Genomic DNA, 26,870 nt, shown 5'->3' on the forward strand with positions numbered 1-26,870 from the left:
TTTTGTAATTTACATTTTGATACCTTTCCACATTCTTAATAATAACATAATTATGATATTATTTAAAAAGCTTATCTTGCTTAATATATAAAAAGATAACATAGATTTACTATTTATCAATTAATATTTATATACATATTGTTTTTTACATATTATCTTTTAAAAAGGTGAAACATTTTAAAAGCACTTTATTTCAAACAGGCAAAAAAAAAAATTAAATAAAGGTTACTAGTTACGTTACAAAATTAAGCATGTTAATTTAAAAACAAACAGAAAGAGCAGCAGTATAAAAAAAAATTTATAATCCAATAATACAAACAAATAAAAATAAACAAACATACACACATATGTGAATTTATTAATTTCAAATTTTAATATCGACTAAGATGGTTTTGTAGCTTTTCCTTGTATATATCATTGATTTTTTGTATCGCGGATTTTAGCTCCTTCTGTAAAACAAAATATAAAATAAAAATTCACAATATGGACTTATAAATAAGAGTGACGAATAAATGTGATATGAACAGTTCAGGTAATGTAAGATCGGAATTGAAGAAATACATAACCTTGGTTAAGACAACCAATTAAATTAATTAAAAAATCATAAGCTCATCACATATATATTAAATGGAAAATAAAACTTACATATACAATTAGTGATCTTGTAGTGTCATGAAAGTTTAATTTCAAAACATTTTTCATAAAAGTTAATTCTTTATGGCACCATTCCTTTTTAACATTGGTTATTCTACAAAAAAAATGTATAAATTATATTTCATAAATATGTAAGTAAATTTAGAAAGTAATAAATTGTAGAATTATTTTATACGCTATATTTTCAAACTTACGTTTTGTTCTTTTTATATGATGTAGTATATTTGTTTATAATGTAGTCATTTTTATATGTCTTAACATTGGGATCTATTAAATTGTCATCATTGTTTGAACTGTAACTTCGAATAGGATTTTGATAATTACTGTCAAGGGTATTATCATGAAACATTTTTTCTGAATTATTAAAATTCGAAAAAGCTGAGTCTTCAATGTAATTATTTTCTTCATTATTATAGCTATACACATAAAATATTAATTTTTTATTATCATTTTTATCAATATATAAATCAATTAACATGAGAGGATAACTAAATATTATTAGTCCTTGATTCGCATGACTATTTGAAGGGACACATAATAAAAAGTTTGTATCATCTTCAATGTAGTAGCAGTTGAACTGAAAAAAAAAAAAAAATACAAAATGGCTAGCTGTGTTCATATATTTATGCATGTACATATTTTATTATATATTTTTTTGAATTATTACAATTTTATTATTATTTTTCAAGTAGCATTTAATCATATTTTTGTTTTTTATATCAATTAAAGCCGTTATGATGTTATAGCTAAAATCAAATGGCATGATATTCGTTTCTTCACTGAAAAGGAGGAAAAAATTTATTTCGATATCAAAAATTTTGCATTAATCATAAATTTATTATTGTTTTATTGTCTTATTTTATTTCTTAATTTATAACCTTTCTGAACTTGGGACAATTTTGCTTAGCTTTTTGGATAATCCATCAAGAACAAACAAGGCCTATCATGTTAAAAGGGTGAAAAAATAATGAAAGCACAATTGGAATAATATTTTGCACACACATAAATATATGAACACATTTTCACATGCACATGGTCAGGTAAATTTAGTGATCGACAAAATAGTTATTTTTTTATTCTCCTCTTTTTTTTTTCTTACATGAACATTTCTTCTGTATATTTCGATTTGAGAAACTGGGTAGAACAAATAGTTATCATCATTGTCTACAAGTAAAAAGTTAAGCATAATTATAAGATAACTCAAATAATTTACATTTAGATATTTTTTTATTTAGTTTTCTACATACTATTTGCGCTATTTATAATGCTGATCAGTATGGGGTCCTTTGAAATGGTTATTTTTTCTTGATCACAGTTTTCATATATTTTACACTCCTCCTGTTGATAATAAAACATTGTAAGATAATTTTTTAGGAATGAAAAAAAAAAATAAAAAAAAAAATAATACATAGAAGGCTGATCAGACATACCCAGAAAATTTGGCACGCTTTGTATTCCATTTTTTCTGTAATTTTTTTAATTTTGCTTGCTAATTTTTTCTTAATCTAAAAAATGTAAAAAATGATTGATATATAAAATATGAAGGTTAAAAAAATCGGCATGAGCATTGGTATAGTTGCTAGTTTTGGAAGTTTGTGTATTATATATATTTTTGCGGTTTATTTGAAAGGTTTTACTTTATTTATTAATTTTAAAAGAGGAAGGCAAAACTCAGTACAAACAGACTTGTCTGTTATTTTGTCAATATAAATTGAAGTCAAATTAGTTAACAATTTTAATGTGATTATTCTTAAATATACATTATTTATATGAATATTTATAACATCCCATAATACGTATAAGAAATTATGTTTTGAAATTTTAAAAAATGATATATTAATATTATTTAAATCGGAATTATAATTTTCTATAAAATTATAAATAAATTGTATACTTAATAATAGATAAATGTCTGAGATTTTATTTTTTATATTAGCATGTTCAGATTTTTTAATATTTTTTTCTTTTTGTATATTTGTTAAAAGCATATAATTTAGCAATATGGGGTTGCTTAGCTCGTTGTACTTGTCCATGTTGTCATTTTTGTTTTCCCCACCTTCGTCTTCCTTTTGTTTATTTTGGCTATCCTTATTTTGGCCATCGTCGTCTTCTTTTTGTTTGTTTTTGTCATCTTCAGATGTGTTCTCCCCCTTTTTAAGGTTGAAAGAATCTTCCTTTGTATTTCCAAAGTATTTGTCTATCAGATTAGAAAACATGCGTTCCTCCTCAGTATTATATTCGGGTATCAAATCATCGATGGATTTTGAATAAAAATTTTCAAAGTCTATATCATTATTTGATTTGATTTGTGGGATAGTACTTTTTTTTTTATATGGATCGAAGAAATAATTATAAAATGGCGGATCTTTCAATTCATTTGCTAATATTTTATGTAAAAAATTAACATGAATATGTTCTCCAAATATTAATGAATAAACAATATTATTTATTTTATTATTTTTTAATATATTTAAGGATCGAATAAGTATAAATAATGATACATTTGTATTAATAATATAATTATATAATACTGTAAGATTTTTAAATGAATTTACATAACAAGTTGGGTGTAAACATAATCCTAATTTGAAAAGTTGATAGTACATACTAGTTACACTTAAATTATTGTCATAATATTCTAATACTTTATTTGTATAGGAACTAAAATTGAATATATATTTATAAATATCATTATTTATATTTGCATCAAAGGTTATTTTTTTTGATAAGATTGGAATATTTAAATGTAACATATCCCATATATCTTGTTCACTATTTTTATCTAACATTGTATTATTATTTAATAATTTTTTTAATTCATTTATTTCATTAGAGCACCAAGAAAATGGAAAACAACCTGAGAAATTGTCTTGATCAAGGTCGTTACCTTCATTTTTATTTATCTCGGAACTATTATCCTTTTTTTTTTCACTATTTTTATTAAGATTTTCTTCAACTTTTAATTTAGATGTCTTACTTCTTTTTTTATGTAACACACCATAACTTGAATCCATTTGAAGATATACTTTTTTTTTACGTCTTTGAAAATAAGAACTTTTTAAATCATTATCTTTTATATAATTTGTATACTGTTGATTTTCATCTTGTTTTTTTTCTGTCTCTTTTTTTTCTTTTTTGGAATTATTTTTTCCTTTAAAATATAAAAAGTCATAGGCAGTACTTCCCTTTTTTCCTTTTTTTTTTTTTAAACTATTTTGTTTACTATCTATTAAATTATTTTCATCATTTTGATCATCTTCATTTTGTTGTGTTTCATTCAGTTTTCCATTTTTTTTTTCTTTATTTTTAGAATCATCTATATAAATATTTTCCTCATTATATACGCTATCATAATTTTTACTGTTTTGGTCGTTAGCAAATGTACTTGAATTTGCAGATGATAAGTTAGATGATGATAAGTTTTTAAAAAAATCGAAATTTTTATTATTTTTTAAATTTTTATTTTTATCTATATTTTCTCTATCTATAAATTTTAAAAATGGTATACCCTCATCATATGGTACATTTGAAATATCACTAGGAGGGCATATTAAATTTTTATCGTCTACATTTTCATTTTTTTCATGTTCATTATCTGCTAGTTCCTCTCTTTTTATTTCATCTGCTTGAATTTCACTAGATTGATTTGGGTTCTCATCGTTTTTGTTTTCTTTCAAATTTGCATCGGTACTAACTTGATTACTAGATGAATCATTTATTTTTTGTTGTTGATCGTGGATAGATGGTAAGTTTTTTATATCTACATTTTTATCACTTTGTTTGGTTTCGATGTGATTAAAATTTTCTGAACTATTAATAATATTTTCATTATTTTTTGAAAAATATAAATAATCAAAACTTTCATTTTTTTTAGTTGTTTTAAATTGGTCATTTTCTTGGTTTATATTTTGATCATAGTCATTAGAAATTGAAAATTGAAAATTGTCATTATCATTTTCATTGTTTATTAAATCACAATAAATAGAACTATGGAATGACCCAATTATTGGAAGATAAAAATAAATAATTAATTTTAATATTAGCATGTCATTAATTTTTTGTTTATTACAATTTAGCATATCTTCAAAAAAATATAAGACATCATCAATTTCATCTAAATAGGTATTAAACAATTTATTTAATTTTTCTGATTCTTTTGTTTTTGAATATATTTTATTAATTTTTATTAAATGGGTTCGTAAGTAGCAAACCAAAACTGCAAAAAAGGAGGACCTTAGCAAAATCAAATTTTCTATTCCCTCATCTTCGACTGAAAAGGAAGAAGTAACACATTTTACCAATGTAATCGGATATGCATAACAATAAAGATAACCTACTTTAACAATGCACAAGATTGAAGCAGATTGATAAAGAAGGATATGCAAAATATATGGGTGTAAACTTACTTTTGAAAATATTCAAGATAATGTTTTTCACGTAGGTTCTCGTAATTATGTCGTTGAACTTGTACAGTCTCAGTGACTCGGTGTACAGTGGAAACTTTTTGTTTTTCTTTAAAAAATGGAAAAAAAATGGAAAAAAATGAAAAAGTGAATCATTTCACTTTTTAAGCATGATGTAGTGTTGATTATTTCTTTTCCTTACTTCATTAAAGAAAAACTTCGAAGTATGATAGTTTAAGAAGAAAGATATTGATTTCATCATGGAGATGTAATAGGGAATTATTTCTTCATCTTGATGTATAAAAGTTGTATATATTAGGTTGTTAATTTTGTTATTACTAAATATGTAATCTAAAAAATAGGGGAAGAAGGTGTGGGATGTTATAGGTACATAAAGGTAGTGGAATAATATAACAACATTGAAAAGGTGTGCACATTTTTTGTTTGACAATAATTATGTATATTATTTTATTACATAGAGATATATCCTTTTGTAGGTTTTGAATCAAAAGTGTTAAAGACTGATAGACTTGAATCCTTACTGTTTTATTTATGTCTTGACGGAGTAGATAAATAAAGTGGCTGAAAATGTTGTCTTCGCAAAAGTACCTATCAATAAAGTAAGAGAATAAAACAAAATAAATGCATATATAGACACGAAGAAACATATCAGACTATTGTGTCATATATAGACTTATTTATTAATTACTGAAAAATTTGATCATCATGTTTGTCTCCCCATATTGTTATTTGGGTTATTCTTCTTAAAAGTTCGGTAAAATTATTTGTATTCACATTATTTAAATTTATGTTTACTAACTTTTCAAAGTAATACCTTTAATGAAAAAATAAAAAATATAAAACAAATATATAGTGATAATTTTATAAATTTTTATGTATGCACATATGTAGGACAAAACCATATTGTATATATGATTAAGTTGTGACATGTACAATAACATTGTTTATTTTTTTATTTATGATTTTTAACACACCTTAAATCTTCGTGAGTAAATATTTCTTTTTCATTTTTTGTATTTTTATATTTATCATCGAAATTAGTAAAGTTAAATACATTCCACATTATTTACAAAAATAAATATTTGCCTTTAATTTTGTATTAATTATATGTTATATACTACATTATATATGCAGAGGTATAGGAATGAATAATTATATATAAATATATTTTATGATATTATGGGGGAATGGTTCTTATTTATCACAATAATAATAATAATATAATTATGACTATATATTATTTATAATATATTTTATATAGTAATTTTAACACAACAGTTTTTCTGCTATTTCTCTTCATTTCAAGATTTTTACTGATTAATTTTAATTTTACTTTTTTTTAGTATTTTAATTTTTTTTTTTTTGTATAACTTATGCAGACGTGAATAAAAGTTTATAATTTTTGTTCTTCACATTTTTTCATTTATTTATAACTTTTAATTTATATTTTTTTTTTCTCGTGTATGAACAACTTTATATGCATAAAACTAACTGACTCGTGGAATTACGTTATTTTTTTTTTTTATAAAAAAAATTTAAAAAATAAAATATATATATATCATTTAAAAAATGCAGTTAAGATAAATGCATATAAAATGATTATAAGTAGAAAAATACGCATTTTTTCAAATTAATATATGTAAGTATAATGTTTATGTATTCTTTGTTTTTATACATGGTATGTATATAATTAGCACAAGGAAATGACGGAAAATAAAAATAAGAAAGAGGAAAATAATGTTTGTTCCCCCAATGAATCAAGTATATATTTACAATGAAAAAAAAATAAATAAGATAGTTGATAATTTAAATTATTTACACCTTAATTGTTTAACATAGAAAGCCAAATATTTTTACCATCATTTTTTTCTTCTTAATATTATGACTTATACATAATATTTATTTTATTTTTTCTTGCCTGTTCAGGAGGAAAAGTTAGTATTAATCCTAAAAAGCGGAATTATGAAGATTTATCTGAAAATATGAGTAAATAAAGAATAAGTGAAAATAACAAATGGAGTCATAATTAATGTGTATGAGCATGTTAACATATTTTTGTTTTTCCTTTTTCTAACTTTTGACAGATATAAAAAGTGTCTTAGCATTTGTTCCCCGAATTGTACAGCTGAATGAAAAAAAAAATGAATAGCATAAACATATATTTTTTTTTCCTTATTATATTTTACACAACTGTAGATAATTATGTGTTATCTTTAAAAAGGATAAATATAAATAATCCAATTTATCAATTCATAACATTTGGAAATTCTACTTTTAAAAATTTAAAACAAAAAAATAAAAACAAAATTTTCAATAATTTAGTAAATTATAATGTTTATGTACCAAACAACTGCAAAATTTCAAAAATAAACTTTGATAATAAAACTATACAACTTGATAAATTCCCTTTAAAGGATTACAACATTATTTCAATTGATTATGGATATACATTTATGGGTAATACAAATATAATGCATAAATATAGACCCCTGTTTGCATATATAATGTCATAAAAAAAATAAGGATTGTATATTCAATTATTTCTTTATATGTACAATACAGGTTTATGCCTTGTGTGCAAAAATAAGTATATATATGAAAAAATTCTTCTTAAACATCCAAATTTAATTGATCGAGAAACCTTAGATTTGCCAATAAAAGAGAACACAATACTGTTTTATCCTATCCAATTCAATAGCTATATTTTTAATTTTTTCCATTTTTTTCACTATTTATTCAAATGTATATATAATAGTAATCTTCTTGTGATAATTGGATCTAACGGGTTAGCACAATATACAAAAAAAATGCATGATAAATTGAAAAGTTCGAACTTATCACGATATAGATAATGCTTTAAATTGGTACTCTAAAAATAGTGAACTATTACAAGTGTATATATACATATTTTTGTGCCTTTTCCCATTTTCACCATTTTATAGATATCATATGGATAAACTGTCAAGCAATATGGGCAGATATATGTGTTACTTTATGAATGAAAAAGATGAAGGAATTGAAAATTCAATGAAAAATATATTATTTAATGTGAATAATAAATTAATTAGATTTCCAAATAATAATAATATTTATAAAAAAGAGCAATCTATATTTGAAGAAAATTATACTTTTCATTCAAATGACAATCAAAATAATTTATTAAAATTCTTATTAAAAAATTTTGTTACAAAAGTAAAGGATGAAAATAATACTTTGTTTTCAAAATTTTACAATAAGGATTATAAAAATAGAAAGGATAGTATTTCTGCTTGTTATTTGTCTTATTATTTTTTGAAATATTATGATAAAAATGTTAATAGTTTTTTTTTACCATCAAAAAATATTAATTATGTATATCATATAAAGAAATGACAAATACCAAATTATTACAACCCTTTTTATATATTTTAATTATATGAAAAAAATAAAACACCATCTAATGTGCATAATATCACATAGATCATTGTACATACTATCAGTGTATATTTGTTTACTACACATACTTTATATTATTTTTTTTTTTTTAAATAAAATATCATACTTGTTCATAATTTGTAATATAATTTATGTTTTGTTAATATTTTTTTTGTTGTAAAACTTTAACATAAAGATATAAAAGAATGTAACAAAATGAAGTAACTTATTTGGGAATTCGTGATATTACGAAGTAGTATTTTGAGCAGTGATAAGTTTATATATTATACTTATTACTATATTTATGTTTATCTATAGCTTAGTCCTACATGTGTAAACAAATGGGTAAATATAGGGACTAGTGCGTTCCAATGGTTGTCACTATAATATTCTTTAATTTTTTTTCTTAATTTAAAAAAATGTAAATAAAAAAAGCATAAATAAGTAATTATATATTTTTTTATTCTAATATTTCTCTTTATATTATTTATATATCTATTCAATGAAAAATGGAATAGGAAAATTTTAGCCGCCTAAATATGTATATGAATATGTTAGCATATATTGTTTACGCATAAATATATTATTGCATATTTTTTTATGCATCCCTTCATCCGTTTGGCTATTATTTTTTATTCCTGTTCATTTTTTTTGTTAATTTTTTATTGCTTGTTCATATTTTTTTTTCATTTTTTTATTGCTTGTTCATTTTTATTGTTTATTTTTATTGCATGTCATTTTTATTTGTTTAGTTTCCCTCCCCCTGAAGAAATGAAAAAGGGGTAGGAGTAAGCATATAAAATGTATATTATAGTTCAATCGGAATGTTTATAAAAAGGAGGAAAATAAATTAACATATTTTTTTTTGTGTCCCTTTTCATTTTTCGATTTAAAAATAAAACACAAGATGGTAAAAATTAATGAAATAGAGTTTATTGAGGAAACTGAGTATTTCAAGTTTCAGCATGGTTCCTGTTTTTGCATGTTAAATGAAGAAAATAAGAGAAAAAATAAAACAGAAAATTTAAAATTAGATAATGATAGTGTTTGTAACATTTTCATAATTAGCAATGTAAAACAAAAAGGGTTATACATTTTCAATAAAAATATAAATATATTTTCCTTGTCTGATTTTTTATACAAAGTTGATAATGTAAATGAAAATATAAACATAAAATCCATACCTTTTTTAGAAGATCCCAAATTAATAGAAAATAATAAAACAGATGATTTATGTTTTATATATACTGACAAGCAAAATATATACATATTTGACTATGCAACTGACGAAGTAAAACTATATTGTAAAATTGATATACCTATAAAAAGCTTCAAACATATAGGTAAGCATTTGTTAAGTATGCATATGCATGTTATATAATTATATATTCTAACTATATTTATGTCATATTTACACACATTTTATTTTATTGTTTTTAGAAAAATATTCCTTTTTGGTATTGAGTGAAGGAGATGAGGTATTTATTTTGAGTGAAAAAATTATGTACAAGTGTAATCAGTTTTCTGAACGTGTTAATAATATAGATGAAAAAGATAATGTGTTTTTATTTTCATGTAAAGATACCGAAAAATTTATTTTAAAAGATGAAGAAAAAAGTGTAACTTATAATTTAGATAGTATTAGTAAAGATGCTGATATAACATATGAGACATGTAATATAATTAGTACAAAGTTTTTACAAGTAGATATAAAAAAAAAAATATATATTTTATTTGTTGTCGTTTTATATAAAGATGGTGATGATATAACAACAGTTACATACGATCTTCATATTGAAAATTATGAAATAAAAAAAGTGAATTATTCTGTTAATGATTTTTTTTTTGAAAATTATGATAAATCTTCTTTTGTTAAATCGGTGTATATTAGTGAGTGGCAAATTTTAATTGCAATCTCATCTGAATCTTGTGAAGTAGTTATATATACAAATAATAATAAGTTTGTTGAAGGAGGTGAAAAGAATAATGATTTAAAAATATTATGTATAAAAGAAGGATATAAAATAAATACAAGAGAATCTAATACCTTTTTTTTATCCCTATTTATATATTCTAAATATGTTGATAAAATTTATAGGAAGAGTAAATTAGGTAATGTCCCATGTTTAAAAAATCCTATTGTTTTTTTTTTGTTACAAGGAAATAAAAAAATAGTAGTTGAATATTTAGATCAATATAAATTAGAAGATAACAATGATGATGTTAATCAAACTGCTGAAAATGAAATGAAAGAAGTTAGCTTACTTATGCCATTAAATCATGATATAATTGAAATATATCAACCTACAACTTTAAACTTGTTTAAACTGTTTAATCTAAAACAAGTGATACCTGAAAAAGAGACTACAATAACTAGTAAAGAAATAAATGATAGTAAGAAAAAAATAGAAAGTATTTTTGACATATTTAAAGGTGGGAAAAAGTCTGAAAAACCTACTCAAGACATGACCTCTATAGATAAAAATATTAACAAAGTTGAACCTACAAAGATGGAATTTCCCATAACTTTTAATCAAAACAAAGAAAAAGAAAAAAATACACCATTACAAAAAATAATACAATCACAAAAGGAAATAAAAAAAAGTTCAACCACTAAATCTAATGAGCTAAATGATGAAATGAATACTAACAAAACTTTATTTGAAAATGAGAATTTTGTTGTTAAAAAGTTGTTAAATAAATATAACAAATTTTTAAACAATGGAATGTTTTTATCAGATGAAATTTTATTTAAGGAAAATATTTATACAATAGAAAAAAAGAAAATCCCTAAAATGAGTAGAAGAAAAAAAGAATGTTATTACAATAAAAGAGACAAAAAAATGGTATTACTAAATGACTATGATTGGGATAGTAAACTGAACATATATGAAAACGAAATCCATGATAAATCACCAAATAAAAGTCAAGAAGAAAAAGACAAATCCGAATTTTATGACTATTTTCATTGTGAAAATTTTGATTTTTATAAAACTGATAAATTATCAGATGAATATTGTGAAAAGATTGTAAAAAAAATCGAAAAAAAACAAAAATTTTTATTTGATATAAAAAAAATATTTATTACTCAACAAGGAGATGAAAATGATGAAGGAAATAACAAAGTGATAGGAAAAAAAAATAATAAAAATGTAGAAAAAAATGAAAATAAAAAAAAAGAAATAAAAATAGGTGTAACAAAAAATGAAATGGTTAAATGTTATAAAGATTTAGATTCCTATTTTTCCAAAAATAAATTATTAAAAGTTAATACTGAATTTTTTGATACATTAAATAAGACAAGTAATAGAAATATGCTCGAAATTATTTTATATAATATATCTTTACAAGGAGATTTCAAAAATTGTGAAAATTTTATTTATTTTATTTTAAATAATTCATATAGTGAATCTTTTTCAAGTTCTTTCTTTCTCCTCGAAATTTTTATTTATAATTTGTTACGTCCTTACATAAGAAAAAAAGGGGACAACCAAAGTTCTAATACTCAACTAACTGTTGGAGTTGAAAAAAAAGTAAAATATAAAATTGACAATGAAAATGATAAAAACAAAACAGTTGTTAAGGACAGTGATTATAGTACAGATTATGATATAGATGATGTTGTTTGTAAAAAAAATAAAAATGAATATGTTTCTAAAGTTATTCCTATTTTTACTAATATTACTGATGAAGAATATGAATTAAATTTATTCCAATTAATGAATTATAGTATAGACTTTTTAAATAACAGAATATGTAATTATTTTTCACATAGATTATTACCAATTGTTCTTGAAAATAATCTTAACAAAATATATACAGACTTAGATCTAATCAAACATTACATATATAACGTCCTTTTGTCAGAAAAAAAAAATCTTCAAAAATCTAACTAACAAAACCAAAGAACAAATCATCCCTCAAAGGTATACCCCATTTTCCATATAAATAACTTTATGTCAATCTGTTTTGTATATACCCCCCCTTTCCATTTTAATTCAGGACTGTTTGCTAGTCTAATTACATACACTTACATATGAGTATGTGTGCATTTTTTTTATGTGTCTAAAATATTTTATTTGGTTAAACATTTTTCTAACTTGAATAATATATCATAAATATTAAAAATTATAATTTTAAAGTTTTAAACAAAAAAAAAAGCAAATCAAATCATATAATATAAATATAATATAAATATGTATGCATACCGAAAAACAAATAAACGAGTGCACAATAAAATAGGTAGTACCTATTTTTTATATGAAAAAAATAAAATAGACATATACCACATTTTTTAAAAAAAATTTCATTACATTAAAATTTTAGGAAATATTCACAAAGCTTATTCATAATATCATTCGAATTATTAATTTCCTTTTTTTTTTCTAAAAATATTTCCTTTGACTTTTTATAAATTTTAAAATATTTATTATATATTTTACAGTTTTTATTTTTATACTTTTTCAAGGACTCCGTTGAGAAGTAGACAAGTTGTGGGCTCTCGGAGCACAACTTCATGATTCTGTCAATTCGTTTTACATTCTAAAAAATGAGGAAAAAAAAAAAGAAAATATTTAATTCATATAGCAAAGAAGCATTCCACATTGTCACTACCCACGACCACTACCCACTTTGTGTATATTTTTCGCATTTTTTTATTACTGCTACGATATTTTTGTTAACAAGCATGTTTGCTTGTAATCCCAAAACAACGCACAACATCTCGGGGAGGCACATTTTAAACAGTTTCTAAACGTCAAAAGGGTAAGAAAATGTAACATAATGTAATATAATGCAATAATAAAATAGTGTCACTAAGCATACTAGTATAATGCTAGAGAAAGACATGTTATTGAATTACCTCGGTAATCCAGGTCAATTGGGAAACCGAATTTTTGCTTAACCATGTCGATATTTTAACTAAGATATGATAATTATTTTTTTTTGTAATAACATTTTTTATTTTATTTTTTCGAAGTATAAATAAATTTTCATAAATATTATTGTAGTTTTTTTTTTTCAAAATATTTTTTTTATAATTTTCATATTTTCCTGGAACAAAATCACTTAAATAATTTACGTCATTCATTTTGTCAGACTCATTTATTAATTTATCATTTAAAGAGTCAGATTTATATCCTTCCCTCTGTTTATTACTTCCTAATTTTATATTATTGGTAGAATAATCTGAAATTTTGTTTTCATCTATCTGTCGAAAATTTTCTTGTAAAGGCATACCCAATTTATCATCATGCTCATTATTTATCTCAACTTTTGTAGAACAATTAGTATTATTCATGTTCGGTTTACTTGTTAAGTCATTGGATTTGTCGTCACAATGTTTTGGATTATTTTCTTCTTCCACACCTTCAATAGGGCTCGTTACACTACCTTCTTTATTACATCTTTCTTTTCTTTTTTTATAAGCATGCCCATTTATGATTCTATAATGTTTACATAATAATTTATAACTAAATAATGATAAAACAAAGTTGGCTGATTCTAATTTTTTTTTTTTTTTTACACAATTTTTCATTTTCATAAGTCTGTTTACTTTTTTCGGTGCAATAAACAAGTCAGAGCACAAAATAATACAAATAGAGAGTGTATATTGTATTTGTATACTCAATATTAAAGCGTGCAAATAAAACATGTCATCATTATTTTGGTTACCCCCTGTGCAATTACTATCATTTTTTATGTTTACTTTTGAATCTGGATTTACAAAAACAAAAGAATCATCTCTTTCCATTTTAATACCCCCATTTGACGGAATAGGAATTGTAGACGCATTAGTGCTTATCAGTTTATTATCACAACTTAAGGAGGTAGACTTAAAAAGTGTTGCACTAGGAAATTGCTCCGATAAATTAGACACATACATAGGACTACTACCTATGTAACTCATTGGCATATTTATATCTCCCGATTTGTAAGTTTGGAAATTTTGACAAGTTTGAAATGAAGAAATATAATTCATTATGATCTGTTTTTTTTTTATTTTTATATTCAAATATTTAGACGCTTCCAATATTTGTTTAGATGTATTGTTATGCAAAATAGATGAATGATAATAATAACTTTTGTATAATTTGATAGATAAATAATATAAAAAAAGTAAAACATTTTGTAATTTAATCATATGCTTACTAATATTTTTTATTAATATTTTTTCTTTTCGTCGATTCATAAGGATACTAACATTTTTTTTGTTAAATAAAATTAGTTTTACAATATTTTTTCGTTTTAATAAATAAATTAAAACTTTGTTATATTTCATTATCATATAGTTTACCCACTTATTATATAAATAACATTTATTTATAATATGAAATAATAATATTTTTTTTTTTTCAAAGTAAGGAAATAAATTTTCTACACTACTATCACCTCCTTTTTTATTTTCATTACTACTATCTCTCTCTTCCTTCAATATGCTCAAACTTTCCAAACTTCTTTTATCCATCATTTTGTTCTTTTTTAAGTAAGACAATATGCATCGTCTTCCTTGCAACTCTTCCCTATTCTCTTCAGCCACATCCTCACTCTTAATGTAATGACATGAAATGCGCTTCATAATCTTTTGGGCAACTTCATATTTGTTCATCAAAATGAGGATGTGCAAAATATATGAACTAGAGCGAAACCTAAACAGTTCTTGTGAATATTTCGTTCCAATTTTTTCAAAAAAAGTTATCCATTTCAATATCTCAATTAAAATAGTTTTTAACTCTAGCTTGTAATATAAAATGGAAAAATAAAAATTTGCAATTTCCCATGCTGTTAGTAAAAAATTTTCATCAATCGAAAATTCCCCTATATCTATAGGAAAATCTAAGATCGAGGATGCATCCGATTCGTCAGTGTCACTCCCTGTTGAGCAATCCTTATCATTATTCAGGTCTACATCATTATCGTTGTTTTCTCTTGCCTGGTCAGTTTCTTCAACATTAGTAGCAGCTGTAGCAGCTGTAGAATCTGTAGCGACGCCCATTTTGGAATTCATGTAATGCTCTATAATTGTAATTACAAAAGAGTAATTTTTTTTAATAAACAAATAAATATTATTATATGTGTAACCTAAAACAAATTTACAATTTATTGCTATTTGTATATATTGTAAATATATCTGTATTTTACTTAACCAAATAGATGATATATTATTTTTCATTATTTTATAAAATAATTTATTTTTTTTAAATTGCTTTTTCAATAAGTTTATACAATTTAACACATTAAAATATTTCTTTTCATATTCTTCATGCCATTGTATATCATAAACTTTTAATCTTTTCTTCAATTGCCTTAACCATAAAACATTTTTCTCATCATATTCATTCGAATTTTTAGCAGATTCTTTCCCATTTTGATTCCTATCTTTATCTTCCTTCAAAGTTACATCTATTTCGTCATCCTCATTGCATTCCTTTTTCAATTCTGTTTTTGTAAAAGACAAATTCATACCATTTGAATTAATTACCGAATTATTTAATATAACATTATTTTCATTTTTCAAATGAAGGAATGATGGTATTTCTCCCATACTTAAATATGTCTTACATATACAATGTATAGAAGATAAAAAATAGGAACAAAGCATATCATATTCCTGATCGTGTTTTTCTAGTTCATAAAATAATTTATTTTTTCCTGACCATTCTTCAAATGTATAACAATTTGGAAGCAGCTTTTTTGAATAGACACTTCCAGGAAGAAATTCATTACCTTCGTCCAAAGTATTACTACTATTTTTTACACCACTTTTTAAATCATTATTCAAACCAAAAATAGCCCAATACTCCTTTAATATAAAACTATTTCTTTTTTGTAAAGATGAAAATCGTTTTATATTTCGATTTATTAATTCTAGCTTACTATAATCAACATTTAATTTTTTACTGTCTATATCATTTTTTTCAAAACTAAAAAAATTGAATACCATATTATTTATTTGATAAAAATTTTCACAAAACATTCTTTCAATCCATACCCACATATTATAATAATTTTCATATATATAATTTGGCATTGGAATAAATGGATCTGACTCCTCGCTTCTGACATCGTGGCCAATACAAGTTCCCCTATTGTTGTAATATGTACCAATGGGATTATCTTTCCAGTCTTGGTTTTGCAAAGGATCTAAACTTTTTTTTTTACTTTTTTTTGAATGTATATATATAGACAATGAAATAAACATTTTTTGTGCATAATTTAGGAAAATTCGAAAAAACTTTCGAATTATTAAAATGTTTTCAATGGTATATTTTCTATTGTCATATATTAAATTAAATATTTCAATAATTATCAAACATAATAATTTTTCAAATTTAGTTTTCGTATGATATTTTACAATTGTATCAATCTTTCTATTCTTAAGTAAACAATTTAATTCATTTTTTTCGACCTTTGAATAGTTTGGTCGTTTTTTTATACAGCCATCCTGATTAAGTTGGTTATCATTGTTTTGGCTACTACTATTTAATTCTTCAAAATCAGAACTTTTTTCAATTTTACTAATTCCCTTTATTTTTTTCAACTTTTTTATACATCTAGATGTTCTCAATATACTTAGCCTTTTTTTTCGATTCTTTTCTTTACTTATATAATCTGATCTGTTCTTATATTTATGCAAGCATTCAGAATGCCTATGTTTGATACTGCAGTCGTTCTTAAAATTGTGTGTCGTGTCTGATAAAATTGTTCTCCCAAACGGATTGTCAGTAGTGCCATCATTTTTTTCGTCGCTTCCCTCTTCGGTCCGTCTCCTTTTGAGTTTCTTCTCGGGGAAGATGTCCGACATTGCCCCAGAGACTTCGTCTGTATCAATCCCTTTGTGAAAAAATTTCAAGTAATAAATAATATTATTATTTTCGATATAATCCTTTAAATTTTGACTTATAGTGATGTAATATGCTAAGGACATAAAAATATAATCTAAAATTGTTTTTTCTTGAATAAAATAATCATTTTTTAAATAGTTTGAATGATATTTAATCATCTCATTAGATATTTTATAATTCTTAGGAATTACAATTTGATGAAAAAACTCATGTTCAAACATAAAAACAAAACTTCCATTCTTTTTTGTACATATTAATGATGAATTTAATAAAATCCCAATACAATATTTTTCAAACATTCTACAGGCATCAAAAAAAAAATCTATTTTATTATAATTAAAAATATAGCAAACAATTTGAGAGACTATGATTAACATTCCAATGTCTAATAAAGGCCAATCTAAAGGGCATTTCATACAAATTTGTTGCATAAAAGGTGATAACTTTTTACTTATTTTTTGTTTCTTCTTATTATTATCCTTGTTATTTATACCAAAGCTACTAACTGTTTCGTCATCTTTTTTTATACATTCCTCTGACTTAACAAACACATTTTCATCACTACTACTTTTGCATTTTAGTCCATCATTTATAAATGACTTGTACAATTGTTCTTCTTTTTGAAAAAGGCAGATCATTAAATTTTCTGCCAACCCCAAATTATTATTATTTATCAGTTGTAAAATTATATTCACCCATTCATGCTCATAAAAAAATATGCCTTCTTTACTCGAGGGGTCATTATATAAATTTTCAAAATCATCAGACTCAAATTGTAAAGAACTGAAAACACTCTCATGCTTATCAGAATGGGAAGGTTCTTCCATTTGGTTAGCATCCTCTATAGTAGATGCATTTTCCTTGGTGTGCATATTTTGTTCGCTATCTTCACTTGAGGCTAAATTAACAACTTCACCTTTTTTTTCACTCCCATTTTCTGTCACACCATCCTTTATTTTATAGATTACACTTTGGCTAGTTAATATTTCTTGTGAATCTTTAATTTCACCATCCATTTGTGATAACACACATGCTTGTAAAGAATGCATGGAATTAATTTTTTTACTCCTGACTTGTTCATAATTTTGTGTATTATTTTTTTCTAAAGGTAAATAAATTTTTCGCTTTTTCGTATTATTATTTCCACAAATGTTACTTTTTTTGGTGATATAACCAGAACTATTATCAATACTGGTATTACTACCAATTTGAGACTCTAAATTTATCACATCTATCTTTTTTTTTTTTTTGTGAAATTTTTCATTTTTATCATAAAATTTTCCTTTTTTTATTTTAAAAAAATTAATATTTTGATTATTTAAACTAAGATTATAATTTTTTTTAAAATTAAAAGAAAAATTACTCATTATGTATTTTTTCCTCCTCAATATTATTTTGTTTGTATATTTATTCAACAAAAGAATCTTATTGCCAATTTTATTATTTCTGTTACTACGCTTACCAACTTGGGGTTTTGAAAAATTTACACACATTTTATTTTTATGTAATATTTTATCATCATTTAAAAGTGTAACAGAATTTGTTTCATTTTCATCGCTACCCAAACAACAAGTTATTCCAAACTTTTTACTATCATTATATGTATCATTAATTAAATGTTTTGCTTCCTGTGTTTTAATATATGATATATGTTTTTTTATGTATTCCCATTTTTTTCTTTTATCCTTCACCAATTTAGTATTATTTGTTTGATGCTGATTGCTGCCAATATCGTCACAATTTCTTTCGTATTCCAATTTTTCACACACCTTTTCTTCATTTTTTTGAAAATATATATTTTTTTCAATATCAAATTGACTTTCTTCTAATTTTACATCAATGTGTGCATTTACGTTATCTTCATTATGGAGAAGTTCATTCGTATTGCTTCCCATTTTATCACCTTTTGGAATTGGCACAAATGTAGAACTATTTAAAGTGTTCATATTATTTTCATTATATAGTAAAATCGATTTTTGATTATCTTCTTTTCTAATTATATCACTTACACATATACCACTTTTTTCATCATTTATTTTATCTATAATTGTTTCTTTGAATATTGTCACAATTTCATCTATATCATTATCAATATCAACTGAAGTTTGTTTAAAATTTATATGATTTAAGCTTTTATTTTTTTCGCTATTTTTCAAATTATTATTATTATCCATTCCATCATCTAATTCATTAGACTGATTATTATTGTTTTCACTTTTAGCATCGCTCAAATTGTTTTCATCTATGTCCATTTTATCGTTTGAAACAAAAATACTGTTATTTATTATTTTTTCATCGTGACCCTTTGATTTGTCTTCTTTTCCTTCATTATTCAAAATTTGATATTTTTCTATTTTAAGAATATTATTGATTGGCGTACTAATTTCTTCGTTTTTATTTTTACCATCTTTATCGATAGTCCTATTTAAAGGGGAAAAGGAACTAGCTTTAAAATTTTCTATACTTTTAAAAATAACATGTTTCTTTTCATCTTTATTTAAATTACGTTGGATTAATTCTTCGAATATGTTTTTATTAGTTCTATATCTCTTTAAGTTTTCCAAATCCGCATTACTATTTATTCCACCTATCACTTTATATCCTTGTACTTCTTCATCTATCAATATCGTATCTTCTGTTTGTTTTTTATTTTTACAACTTCCTACGTCTTCTACATCATTAGCAATAACAACATTAGATGTGTTAGTATTACTGTATTTGAGGGTGTTATTAGATTTTATAATAATTAAATTTCTGTTTCTAACTGCTGTTGAATATCTTTTAAGCATTTCTTGTTTTGTTTCAATAGGGTTTTTGTTTTTCATTAAATTATTTTGTCCTTTATTTATTGGACTATTCTTATGTGTTACATTATTATATTGCCTCTTCAAAAATGGAGAAGAATCTTTTTTATTTGACATAATTACTTTATTATTTTTTTCCTCATTTTCAGGATTCATAATAGTATTAATTAACATTTTTTTTAAATTTTTATGAAATTTATTATCATTTCTTATTATTTTCAATTCTTCATCTTGCATTAATTTTTTATTACGATTAGACATATAAGTAGGTGTATACAAACCTTTTTTATATGGAATTTTTTCATTTTTATTAAGCCCTTTTAATAAAAATTGTTTATTTTTATATTCTTTTATATTATTATTTAAATTACTTTTTATTTTATTATCATTTATTGTTTTAATATCCATCTTTACTTTTCTATTTACCATGGATGTATTCGGGGGAGGTCCTTTTTTTAGATTGTCTAGAATTTTTTGATTTATACTATTATGGGTAGTAAGAGGAAATTGATAATTCATTTTTTTCAAAGGCATTACTGGAACTTCTTTTCCTGGTTTATTATTTTCATTTATTTTTTTTTTTATAATATCTTGTATGTTGCGTTTAGCAATATCCCTTATATTCTCATGGATAGGAGATTTTTTTTTATTGACTAAACTTTTGTATTTAGTAAAATCGGGTCCTTTTTTTAAATTTGGCATGCTTGAATTGTTTATGTTATTCAATTTAGGCGTGTTATTTGTAATACCCTTTGTGCTCCATTGCTTGAATTGTTTATCATTATTTGTTAGACTAATTTTATTTATTTTTAAAGGTGAAAGTCCTTCGTTATCCTTTTGTCTCCCCAATATCAATCCCCCAGTTATATTACTGATCACACTCCTTACATTTTTTTTGAGAAAATTCATATAACTTCCATTTTTCTTATTTACATTATTTTCGTCTCTAGTTTTACAAGTAGATTCATTCCTCATATTTTTTGCAGGCACTTCTTGGCAATTCTTATTATTTGAATCAACAAAATTGGTTGTCCCTTGCGTATTATGTGTGTGTTTCAAATTTTTGTTTTCATGAGACAATAATTTTTGGTCTTGAGAATTTTTCGAAATATTCTTATTTAAATAACGGTTGAACATAATATCATCTTTCTGATTCGTTTCATCATTTGAGGACTTATTGCTATTAATTACCATTTTATATTCCTTTGTTTAACGAAAAAATAATTTTTCAAATAATTTCAAACCCAAATATAGCTTGTATATTTTCTTACATAGTTTTGTAAATATAAGAGATTACGAAGAGGAATTCATTTACAATGAAAAAAATAACAAACAAATAAATAATATATACATAGGTATATAGTATAATGATAATTATACAATTTCATTGTAATTTATTTTTCTAAACTCCAATATTTCTTTTATAATGCCTATTTAATCTCAGGAATGGTAAAAGGTGATGTGTCTATACATCTGTTTTTTATAGCATTCACATAGAATTTGATAAAGTAATGCATCTTTAAGTGTAAAGAAACAAAATAGTATATATACATATATATTTGAAAAAAAAAACAAATGGTTCATAAATATCAATTTAAAACATGTGGGAATATAATTTTTTTCAGCGTTTTCTTTATATAACTTATTTTCTATTGTATATATGTTAATAAATTAGTAACACAAAAAATATAGAAAAGAAAAAATAAGACACAGTGGTATAGAGAATTTTAAAAAATTAAGAATAACTTAAATAAAAAAAGAATGAAAAAAATAAAATAATGTATCATTTAATATGTCGAAAATATTTAAAAAAAATTGTCAAAATAGACAATCAAAAAATATCAATACATAAAAAATTAAAGATTAGTAACTCATTTATTTTAATTATTGTGATGTATTCAAAATTTGTTAATATTTATAATGGTTATATATATATGAAATTAAAAGTCATAAAAAATAAAATTTTAAATAGAGAAACGACAAAGTGGAAAATTGCAGAAAATGCTGAGAATACGCAAAATTCCCAATTCCGAATAAAATATCATCGTTTTTTTTGTTGATTAAAATAAGAGAACATAAAATAAAAATAAAGATAAATAAGTAATGTAAATATTTAATTTTTTATAGTATATTTGTTACCTTTTTAAAAAATCTATATTAAATACTGTTATATTATTTTCCCATTAAAAAATATTATTACTGTAATAATTTTTATTCCTGTTAATAAATAATATTTAGCTCATTGCTATTATTCTTTTAAATATATTTTTATTACTCTCAATTATTATTATTATTTTTTTTTTTTGATTAATCATTTGTATTAAGCTAGCCAAATATTTTCTACTTAATATAAGACACACACAAATTTAGTTTTACTTGTATATTAATTATAAAAAAAATATGACCAAATACCTAATTTTATATGACATGTGCATATTTTTATTGCTTTATTTCTCCTAATAGAGGAATAAAATAAATAAAATTATATTTAAAACAGCTGTAAATTATGTACTGTTCATAAAATAAAGATACAATAATGCTATATATGTATATTTTTTACAATTTAATCATAAGAAAAATATGGTGGTATTTCATAAAGACTTATAGGTGATTGTGAAACATTTTTGGCCTGAAAAGTGTATATAGACAAACATAATAATGCCAACTTTTATGTTTTCTTTCTATACGTGCTGACCATTTTTAACTGCATTGATAGGAACAAATAGCAAACCATATATATATTCATTTATTTTTATAAGACGTTGCATACAACAAGTAGCAAATAAAATTGCGTATGTTTTATTTTGGTTGTTTATATTTGCTCTAATTATAATATTGGAACTATTTATTTATGTGTCGTATAAATGCATGCATATAGGAAATAGTAAAAGATTTAAATGTAAAATATCTTTTCACTCTCTACATGTATAAGCATGAAAAGCCGAAGAAGGCAATCACAAAATACGCATAAATAAAAATGGATATTTAATGTTAAAAAAATAAAAATGCATGGAAACTAAAGTATAAAAGTAAAATAAAGATATTAATTTTATGAGTATAAATCATCATCTACATTATAATCTTGTGGATCGTCATTATTTTCCTCATCGGGCCAATCAATAATAAAGTCTTCATTTGCTCCACCAGATTTAGTCTTATATAATGGATCAAATTTTATCCTAAAATTATCATACTTAATTAGATCCGCTTGTGAAACACTTCTTCTAGCTCCTGCTAATCCTTCTTTAAAGTGATGTCTGGTGATTTCGTATTTTATATCAGATTCTTCGTTATTTGTAGCTTGATTTTCATTAGTTTGGTTGTTTTCAGTATTTCCTTCAGGATTTAATGCAAGCTTTGATTTTTTATTCATTTCTTCGGCATCAATGGCATCTCTAATAGCTGCCCTAGCGGCTCTTTGGCACAATTCGGCAAGATCTGCACCACTAAATCCAGCTGTTTTTTGAGCTAAAAAGTCGATAGGTACATTATCTGCGACAGGACATTTTCTTAGAATTGCACTTAAAATAGAGATTCGTGCAGCTAGATCGGGTAAAGGAATATAAATTAATTGATCTAATCTTCCAGGTCTTAATAGAGCTTCATCTAATAATTCTGGTCTATTAGTTGCACCGATAAAGAAAAGATTTTTTTTTGGTCCAACACCATCAATTTCAGTTAATAGTTGATTCATAACACGATCACCTGCACCACTACCATCACCTAAAGACGAACCTCTTTGAGTTCCAATGGAATCTAATTCATCAAAAAATAAAACACATGGTGCTGCAGCTCGAGCTTTATCAAAAACTTCTCTAACATTAGCTTCAGACTCACCAAACCACATAGTTAATAATTCAGGACCTTTAATTGAAACAAAATTTGCAGAGCATTCAGATGCAACTGCTTTAGCTAATAATGTTTTACCACAACCAGGAGGTCCATAAAATAATACACCTCTAGATGGAGCCATACCAAATTTTTCAAATTTATCTGGATGATCAATAGGATATAAAATCATTTCTCTTAATGTATTTTTAACTTCATCTAAACCTCCAATATCATCCCATTTAACATTTGGAACTTCAACAACAGTTTCTCTAAGTGATGATGGGTTGCATGTTCCTAAGGCCATGTTAAAATGATCTTGAGTTACACACATACTTTCTAAAACTTCTTTGTCAATAATTTCATCCTCTAAATCAATTACATCCATTTTTTCTCTTATACATGTTAATGCAGCTTCTGTACATAATTGTGCTAAATCTGCACCAACAAAACCATGTGTATTACTAGCTAATTCTTCTAATTTAACATCAGGAGATAATTTCATATTTTTGGTATGGATTCGTAATATTTCAAATCTACCATTATCATCTGGGACACCTATATCAATTTCTCTATCGAATCTTCCAAATCTTCTTAAAGCAGGATCGATAGAATTTTGTCTATTTGTAGCGGCAATAACAACAACTTGTCCTCTACTTTTGATACCATCCATTAATGTTAATAATTGTGATACAACTCTTCTTTCTACTTCTCCATTTGTTTTTTCTCTTTTTGGAGCAATAGAATCAATTTCATCAATGAAAATAATTGCAGGTGAATTTTTTTCTGCTTCTTCAAAAGCTCTTCTTAAATTTGCTTCTGCTTCTCCTGCCATTTTACTCATAACTTCGGGACCATTAATTAGAAAGAAAAAAGCCCCTGTTTCATTTGCTACAGCTCTAGCAATACATGTTTTACCACTACCTGGAGGTCCATATAATAATACACCTCTTGGTGGTTTAACTCCTAAAGTTTTAAATAAACCTGGATGCCTTAAAGGTAATTCAATCATTTCTCGAATTTGAGCTAGCTGTTTTTTACAACCACCAATATCATCATATCCTATCTCATCTAATTTTTCTTCATCATCTCTTTTAATGGGATCACCCTCATAATATATTACAGTATCTGGTGATACAATACAAAAATCATCTGGATCGACCTCAACAACTTTAAATTCGACAGACATAAATCCACCTCTTACTAAAAACAAGTCTCCTTTTTTTACGGGTCTATATGATTCATTAAAGTAAGGCTTTAAAAATATTTCAAACAAAGTATCTTTTGCCAAACCCTCGATTGTATCATCAATTGGTAATACTTGAATCTTCTTCCCATAGGGGATTTCAGGGCATGCCTTTACGTAGACAATGTCTGAAGGAAGGAGTAAAAAAGTGAAAAAATAAAAATGTATAAAATAGATAAACGAAATAAAAGGATAGCATAATTGAGGAAAAGATTTGAAAATGATCAAAAATTTTTTCCAGATTTTATAGTAGGTTTTGTTTGATAATTATCTTACCTCCTAAACAGACTCTCAAGTTTTTCCTAGCAACTTTATTTATTCTTATTTTTCCTTCATCTAAATCATTATCATTTAATATAATGCAAATAGTTGAATGCCTTTTTTTCCCTTTAATTAGAATTGTATCTCCCCTAAAAAAATTTAACTCCTCCATCCGTTTAGTATTTAATGCAACTACTGAGTTATCATCATTTGTTGCTTCTTCAACAATAAGTCGACATAAATTTTTTTTTTTTGTTATTTTTCCATTATTATCATCACCCAAGGTTTTAGTATCAGGGTTATTTTCCATTATACTTATCAAAGAAAAAAAAAAAAAAAAGCCAAGGATATAAGTATATATACTATATCTACGTATATATATTATACATACATATGTACATTATATATAGTATATTTTTCAAGGCTCATTTATAAATATAGTAACTTAATATTGAATTATAAAAATGCCAAGATTGAAGGAAAATAAATCTTATACTTATTATTCTGTCAAAAAAAAAACAATATATATTGGCAGAATATATAATATATGTGTGTACTTAATATTACAATAACAAAATTGTAATTACTTCCCTTTTTTATAATACTTTATTTTTGTTAAAACTATTTGTATTATTAATATATTTTTTATAACAGTTTCTTTACTATTTCAAAATAAAAATAAAAAGTAAATATAATTAATAGAATAAAAATATAAATGAAGGCTCATAATTTATGTTGTGAATTTTTTACTTATATATTTTTAACTTTTTTTGTGCTATAGTATTTAAGAACTTATCAGGAAAAGTATATATTATACAAAGGTAAATGTTTCTACTATATTTTTTATAAATATATAATATGCGTGCAATTTGTTTTGTAGTAATAATTTTGTAAATGGGTTAGTACTGTGTATTATTTTTATTATATAATAATATGTACAATTTAATTATTCTTTTTTTTAAATTAAATTTAAAATAAATTAAACATGGGAAAATAATGGGTTAAATAAAATGTATAGCTTTTATTTATTTATAACAATGAAAAAGTTTAATTATTCCAACTAGTTATATTATTATTATTATTGTTTGGTTTATTGATAGGGTGTATATATATATTTTTTTAAATAGCCCCTATTGTACTATTAAAAAATATTATTGTTCTTTTTATTCTTACGTATTTTTATAGTTTGTAAAATTTGAATAATACAATTTTATAAGGGAAAAATTGTTATTCTTTTATATAATAATTATTTTTACTAAGAAAGAGAATTTAAGGCAAGGCTCTTTTCTATAGTTATCCCCTCTGTAGCTATACATATGTTTCCCTACATTCTTATAAGTCGAAAAAAATGCTATACTGTCATAAATACGATGTACATCCACAATATATAAATATA

At 23.8% G+C, this 26,870-nt stretch overlaps 5 protein-coding genes across 5 annotated transcripts; 2 read left to right on the top strand and 3 right to left on the bottom strand.

Moving 5' to 3' along the window:
- Window positions 1-371: 371 nt before the first annotated feature.
- PVVCY_1101900 (conserved Plasmodium protein, unknown function) lies at window positions 372-6,141 on the bottom strand (the record flags this gene model as incomplete). The annotated part of the gene is made up of 14 exons (XM_008626183.2): window positions 372-449; window positions 646-748; window positions 849-1,231; window positions 1,322-1,433; window positions 1,533-1,594; window positions 1,754-1,818; window positions 1,902-1,992; window positions 2,085-2,159; window positions 2,292-4,924; window positions 5,061-5,166; window positions 5,260-5,408; window positions 5,533-5,666; window positions 5,767-5,892; window positions 6,053-6,141. 14 exons carry the CDS (start codon window positions 6,139-6,141, stop codon window positions 372-374), a joined length of 4,206 nt encoding a protein of 1,401 aa, XP_008624405.2.
- Window positions 6,142-7,207: 1,066 nt separating this feature from the next.
- PVVCY_1101910 (conserved Plasmodium protein, unknown function) lies at window positions 7,208-8,450 on the top strand (the record flags this gene model as incomplete). The annotated part of the gene is made up of 3 exons (XM_008626182.2): window positions 7,208-7,535; window positions 7,641-7,863; window positions 8,021-8,450. 3 exons carry the CDS (start codon window positions 7,208-7,210, stop codon window positions 8,448-8,450), a joined length of 981 nt encoding a protein of 326 aa, XP_008624404.2.
- A 949-nt stretch (window positions 8,451-9,399) lies between these two features.
- PVVCY_1101920 (conserved Plasmodium protein, unknown function) lies at window positions 9,400-12,388 on the top strand (the record flags this gene model as incomplete). Its single annotated transcript, XM_008626181.2, has 2 exons — window positions 9,400-9,835; window positions 9,933-12,388. 2 exons carry the CDS (start codon window positions 9,400-9,402, stop codon window positions 12,386-12,388), a joined length of 2,892 nt encoding a protein of 963 aa, XP_008624403.2.
- Window positions 12,389-12,806: 418 nt separating this feature from the next.
- On the bottom strand, window positions 12,807-21,333 carry PVVCY_1101930 (conserved Plasmodium protein, unknown function; the record flags this gene model as incomplete). Its single annotated transcript, XM_008626180.1, has 3 exons — window positions 12,807-13,034; window positions 13,155-13,241; window positions 13,354-21,333. 3 exons carry the CDS (start codon window positions 21,331-21,333, stop codon window positions 12,807-12,809), a joined length of 8,295 nt encoding a protein of 2,764 aa, XP_008624402.1.
- Window positions 21,334-23,188: 1,855 nt separating this feature from the next.
- On the bottom strand, window positions 23,189-25,784 carry PVVCY_1101940 (cell division cycle protein 48 homologue, putative; the record flags this gene model as incomplete). The annotated part of the gene is made up of 2 exons (XM_008626179.1): window positions 23,189-25,341; window positions 25,490-25,784. The coding sequence occupies 2 exons, from the start codon at window positions 25,782-25,784 to the stop codon at window positions 23,189-23,191; spliced, it is 2,448 nt and encodes an 815-aa protein (XP_008624401.1).
- Between the last annotated feature and the right edge of the window lie 1,086 nt (window positions 25,785-26,870).

Source organism: Plasmodium vinckei, assembly GCF_900681995.1.
Source record: "Plasmodium vinckei vinckei genome assembly, chromosome: PVVCY_11".
Classification (NCBI taxonomy): domain Eukaryota; phylum Apicomplexa; class Aconoidasida; order Haemosporida; family Plasmodiidae; genus Plasmodium; species Plasmodium vinckei.